The sequence below is a fragment of the Cydia amplana genome, chromosome 18, assembly GCF_948474715.1.
Source record: "Cydia amplana chromosome 18, ilCydAmpl1.1, whole genome shotgun sequence".
NCBI lineage: Eukaryota > Metazoa > Arthropoda > Insecta > Lepidoptera > Tortricidae > Cydia > Cydia amplana.
In genome coordinates this window covers 10,000,001-10,006,267 of record NC_086086.1, presented here as the reverse complement: position 1 = coordinate 10,006,267, position 6,267 = coordinate 10,000,001, and the positions used below count along the sequence as shown (strand labels likewise).

The window sequence follows — 6,267 nt, the reverse complement described above, 5'->3', positions numbered from 1 at the left end:
TAGAACGTTGTCTATGTAAACAAGATGGCGCGGTTTCCTAGACGGCGTTGATTGTCAACGTAAAGCTTTGGATTCCTCCGAAAACGGTGCCGTCATATGACGGCCGTCATATAGCGGCCGCAAAAGACGGCCGTCTTTACGGTGGCGACATGTGGAAAGTACCACGGCGTCATAACACACCGTCATCCACCAAGGTCAAAGCGGCAAATTTGAAAAATGTAGGCGCGATGGGATAACGCCCCATAGAAAATTTGAATTTCGCGCCTTTTCCTACTGACAAGATTTGCTTGATCATCTATAATTTACTTGGAGAATGAAATATCATCAGAAGAGGAAAATAATCGTAGTACGGAATCATTTATTCAAATCTCGTGTCATTTATTCAAAATGGCGTCACCGCTATCTAATAAAACGTTCACGAAACTATCGACACCGTCATGACGGCCGTCATCTTACGTTACGTTGACAATCAACGCGCAAATAAATGACACGAGATTTGAATAAATGATTCCGTACTACGATTATTTTCCTCTTCTGATGATATTTCATCCTCCAAGTAAATTATAGATGGTCAAGCAAATCTTGTCAGTAGAAAAAGGCGCGAAATTCAAATTTTCTATGAGACTATATCCCTTCGCGTCTACATTTTTCAAATTTGCCGCGTTGACCTCGGTGGCTGACGGAGTGTTATGACGCCGTGGTACTTTCCACATGTCGTCACCGTAAAGACGGCCGTCTTTTGCTGCCGCTATATGACGGCCGTCATATGACGGCACCGTTTTCGGAGGAATCCAAAGCTTAAAAGCTGAGTTTCGTTTGTTCGTCCGTCAATTTGGCTCTCCATCGCTCAAATATTACTTGTTTTGGAACGGAATTTAAGGTACGTTTTTAAACTAAGTCAAAGAGTAGTATACTATTTAGGACAAACTAAGCTCGGTAACTATTTCTTGTGGATGTGCTTTAACACTTATTCATTTTAAATTGGCAAAATCTTAATTCAAGTGATTGCAATTATTTAATTAATTCGTTGTTAATATATTTATTAAAAAAATTATAAATACCATGTGAAATAGTCACGCAATCATGTGATTTCTGAATGTATACAGTTATACCAAACTTTTGACATTAATCAGTGACAGTGTCAATACTGTCAATATTGACTTGATTTTATTTTATTTTAGGTAGCCGAAAGTTTATTTCCATTTGTAAATATTTTTATTTTAAAGGAATAAATCAATTACCAATAATATTCCCGTGTGTTCAGATTTCAACTAATAGGTATTACATTATGCCTCGTGGCGCAAGTCCGTCCAGACATTCTTCAAAGAGAAGAAGATCTCATTCACGAGAGTATCGTGATTACAAACAGCGTAAAACATCTCCAGTCCCCAGCACTTCACAGCCAGAAACCGAATTCAGTTTCGAAAACTATAAGCGAACTTTAAATAAGATAATTCTATACAGTAATGAAAGCAATACAGTGGCAAATAGTTTGGATGACTTCTGGGTATTTGTTAAAAGGTACGAAGCGACGTTGAAAAAGGCGGGTAAACCTATACTTGAACATCGAACTGAGGAAAATCATTTTTCTAAGTTTAACTGCATTAACTTTAACACTAAGATAAAATATGTTGATGTTGCTTATGATGAGAAAGAGAGGAGGAAATTGGACAAGAAAACATTTGAAGCGTTTTTGAATGTAGTGTCAATTTATTTGGACTTTAAGAATAAGGAGAAATTTGAGAAGCTAAGGAAATTAAGGCAGGCTCAGAGGGATTTGCCAGTAGCTAAATATAGGTAAGTTTCTATTCTTATCATGTTCTTTATTTACATTTACTCCACCAGCAAACAGACTCACTTCTTCATTTTCGCTCGCTGTGGCGTTTCAAATCAAACAAATGGTCTAAATCAAATCTGTAAGTGTATTTTGTTTTGTTACTATCAGTTACATTTATTACCTACACCATGCACAAAGCTATTGCATGCTTTTGGGGGGTGGATCAACTATTTCTTGTTGTTATTTTGTCCGGTCAACCAAGAGAAAATAGTAGCATAGTTTGTTAGAAGACATTGTATACCTCCTTCTGACGAAGATACGATTATAAAATATGATTATGAAAATAATTTTTCAGGCAAGAAATAGTTACAGCAGTTCAGAATGAGAGGGTTGTCATTGTTGCCGGAGACACCGGGTGTGGGAAGTCCACACAGGTGCCTCAGTATCTACATGAAGCTGGCTTCCAAAATATAGGTGAGAAATATTTATAAGTACACATCAGTAACTCGTGGCACTTAGGTAGCACTTGACAGTTTCTAACAGACTAGTGATGTGACAATGTTCTTCGTATGCGAGTCAAGAAAAAGAAACCACTAAAAAAAGGAATTAATTAAACTAATCTTTTAAGTGCTACCTAAATGCCACGAGTTACCGATGTGTATTTATAAGTAAGTCCTGATTTAGAGTCTACTGTATACTTTTTTACTTTTCAATCTGAAACTATTGATGCCTGCAATACAATACAATACTAATATTATTTATTGTTCACCTATATGAAAAGAAACATGACATACATAGAAATTAAGCATATAAATTTAACTATGGTACACAACAGATGGTCTTATTGCTAAAAAGCATTTCTTCCTACACATATATTGCAATTTTCTAGCTAAACCTTGAACAGTATATTAAATTAGAATTCAAAACTCATTCTGAGTATTCTGACACTAACAAATATTATAAACAAATAGATATCTGGATATCATACACTAAAGAAAAAGTTACAAGTCCAAGTGAGGTTATTTCATAAAATAATGTGATTTGTTCCCCAGTTCTAACAAATACGTAAGTAAGTAGTTGTAAGTTCTTAGATACACTTATTAAATGACATGACTCTCCTCAATTTCAGCTTGTACTCAACCAAGGAGGATAGCCTGCATATCTCTGTCAAAACGAGTAGCGTTTGAAACTCTGAGCCAATTCCATACCAAAGTTGGTTACCAAATCAGATTTGAAAAGAGCAAGACTGCAGACACAAAGATATCTTTCATCACTGAAGGATTACTGCTCAGACAAGTATGAGACAAAAGTACCTAATATAGTTTAAACTAGCGACCCGCCCTGGCTTCACACGGGTTAACAAATTATGTATACAAAAACAAACCGCACACATGTAGTGATACTGATAAGTAAAAAGTTTAGTGAAATGTGGCCCAATTTTTCTTTAGCTAACATTCAAAAGCTAACTACGAGAAGTTGTCAGGTGACTGAAAGGCAATTTTATTCTCCCTTCTCCTATGATAAATCCTCTATGATGTTTGAGGGTTCTGATCACCATAACATGATCTATACTTGGTCAAGCAGATCTTGTCAGTAGAAATGGGCGGCAAATTTGAAAAATGTAGGCGCGAAGGGATATCGTCCCATAGAAAATGTAAATTTCGCGCCTTTTTTTACTGACAAGATTTGCTTGACCAGCTATATTTTATAGTGCTTTCCATCCTGGCCGACTTGAAACCTTCCTAATAAGAACCCTGGATTCTGTCGATAAATGTCGGTAAACAACAAGTGGGCAATACCTCCAATGTGTTTTTCCAGACTTCCAGAGCCCGTACAATGAGTCACTGACAGTGTCAAAACTGACATATACGCTATCGAGAACGTAACTTACTTTCTATACATCTCGCTCACACTAATATGCGAGTACGAGCGAGATGTATAGAAAGTAAATTAGTTCTCGATGGCGTTTATATCAGTGCCAAACTGATGGTAGCCGTACAGATCCATGTTGTTTTTTACGAAGCATTGAGACTTGAGAAGTAAATTATAATTATATGTTTTTTTAGATGTCATCCGAAAACCTGCCCAGCTACGACGTTATAATCCTAGACGAGATTCACGAAAGGCACTTGATGGGTGATTTCCTTTTGGGTGTGCTGAAGTGCTTGATACACAGCCGGACCGACATCAAGTTGGTGCTTATGTCCGCTACTATCAATATTAAGTTGTTTGAGGACTATTTCTCTGCTGAGTCAGCTGTTGTTATACAGGTAATGATAAGCCCCGTCTCCATATCGCGCGGCAAACCATCGAACATTGGCTCGCGCGGCAGCCGCGCGCATTGGATACCGGGCTGCCGCGCGAGCCAACTCGATGCGCCCGGTATCCATTGCGCGCGGCTGCCGCGCGAGCCAATGTTCGATGGTTTGCCGCGCGATATGGAGACGGGGCTTTATATGATAAATGTTGATAGATAGATAAACCATTTATTCATTATTATGTCACTTATATAAATTCTCATAACTTCTACTAACTACATTGTGTCCTTATAATTGATGTGCAACTGCAAAGTACCGCTAATTTAACACATTCAGTGCCGAAAACCCGACTGTCGGGTATTTTATGATTTCGTTCCCAAGCCGGACGACCCGATAGTCGGGATCGTGGTACTACACCTTTATGACGAAATTTTTGTGGCCTGGCGCGGATGTCTTGTTTGGCTGGGTGGCAATGAATGTGTAAATAGCCTCTGTGCGTCATGATCTTTAAAAGCTATAATTTGCAGCATATTTTTTCTTTTAACATATATATATGAATACTAATATTGCAAAATAGTGCTAAGTAATATATCTAGATCTATGGCCTCGATTACTGAGTTATCAAGCACTAAAGTCTGACAATCCAGTCACAAAAAGTAAAGCGTCATTCACAGACCATTTTACAAACATTTTGCATTACTTTACTCATCCCAGTATGTACTTTTGTTCAGCCTTCTGACTGTAATGTTATTTATGATTTCAGGTACCAGGTAGATTGTTTCCAATAGAACTGCAGTACAAGCCAATATTTATCGAGGACAAACCCACGCGAGAAGACAGACTCGACCCTCAGCCTTACGTTCAAATAATGCAGTTGATTGACAACAAATATCCTAGTAAGTCTACTTAGTACATAGTTTATTTAAAAGTTAAAACAATAAATACATTACAGTCAAGGGATTTGATATAATGGTACCTACAGGTGGAGGTGATATCAATCAATATAAAAGCTTTCATAGCTTTCATCGTTATATATTATACGTTTCATCATTACTTATACTGTGACAATGACATGGCACGAAATGGTACACCCTATGCATGACCACTTTATGAGCAAATCCTATTCATAAACTGTCCATGGAATTTTGCGGCTCGGTGAACATGAATCAAAGTCTGATCATACATATTTATGACAATTATGACTTAATACTGTTACTCATTAATAACCGCAAAAAGGCATTATATTACAAACAATTTTTTCTTACAGGTGACGAAAGGGGAGACCTTTTGATCTTCATGTCTGGCGTACAAGAAATAACAGCGATTTGCGACGCGGCGCAACAGTATACCGAGAAAACGAAGAAATGGATCGTACTTCCGTTACATAGTGGCTTGTCTATCGCCGAACAAGACAAGGTATGAGTTTTTTTCCACGTTCGTAGCGTATTTCTCTAACTACGACCACGCAAGTGTGAGTAAGATAGTGGTATGACCCTGGTCCACAGTATGGTTTGTGGCCACTATAGTAGGTACATAGTAGGGAGCACCTTAAGGCTCACTTGCACCATTCCACTAGTCCGGGGTTAACCGGTTAAACCTGGAGTTACCATGGTTACCAGTACTATTTGACACTAGGTTAACGGGTTAACCGCCCAACCCCGGGTTAGTGGGATGGTGCCAGTGGGCGTAAGTGTGCTTACCGCGAGCTGTTTAAATACTCCATTTAGTTTAATTTGTAGTTCAGCTGATCTGGCGCACGTTTGCTTAAATTTTATGTGTATCTTGTATCATAACTATCAATGTTTTTTCTTTACAATTTTAGGTGTTCGATTATCCACCAGAGGGCGTCCGAAAGTGTATCGTGTCTACAAACATCGCGGAGACATCTGTCACCATCGATGGAATTAGATTCGTCGTTGATTCAGGAAAGGTACATACTAGAGGTGGTTTTAAACTAGTTTGTTATTGAGAGTTTTATTCCACTTGATTTCCTGCCTTAACGTAAATAAAATAAAGTTGATATTTAAGCTTACGATGCATATTTCCGCTTTATAGGTTAAAGAAATGAGTTACGATTCAACTACAAAAATGCAGCGGTTGAAAGAGTTCTGGATATCCCAAGCGAGCGCGGATCAGAGGAAAGGCAGAGCTGGAAGGACAGTTAAGTAGTATTAGTAGTAGTAGTAAACCCTTTATTGTACAAAAACACATATTAAAAATAACATAAAATTA

General features: G+C 37.9%; 1 protein-coding gene across 1 annotated transcript in view; it reads left to right on the top strand.

Annotated features, from left to right (window-relative positions):
- Positions 1 to 1,286: 1,286 nt before the first annotated feature.
- LOC134656429 (probable ATP-dependent RNA helicase DHX34) overlaps positions 1,287 to 6,267 on the top strand; it is a 24,566-nt gene continuing 19,585 nt past the window's right edge. The window contains exons 1-8 of the mRNA XM_063511959.1: positions 1,287 to 1,797; positions 2,133 to 2,251; positions 2,907 to 3,073; positions 3,844 to 4,047; positions 4,799 to 4,931; positions 5,303 to 5,451; positions 5,858 to 5,965; positions 6,091 to 6,193. Of these exons, the coding sequence (XP_063368029.1) occupies positions 1,289 to 1,797; positions 2,133 to 2,251; positions 2,907 to 3,073; positions 3,844 to 4,047; positions 4,799 to 4,931; positions 5,303 to 5,451; positions 5,858 to 5,965; positions 6,091 to 6,193 (1,492 nt within the window). The 5' untranslated portion in view covers positions 1,287 to 1,288. The remainder of the gene's footprint in view (positions 1,798 to 2,132; positions 2,252 to 2,906; positions 3,074 to 3,843; positions 4,048 to 4,798; positions 4,932 to 5,302; positions 5,452 to 5,857; positions 5,966 to 6,090; positions 6,194 to 6,267) is intronic.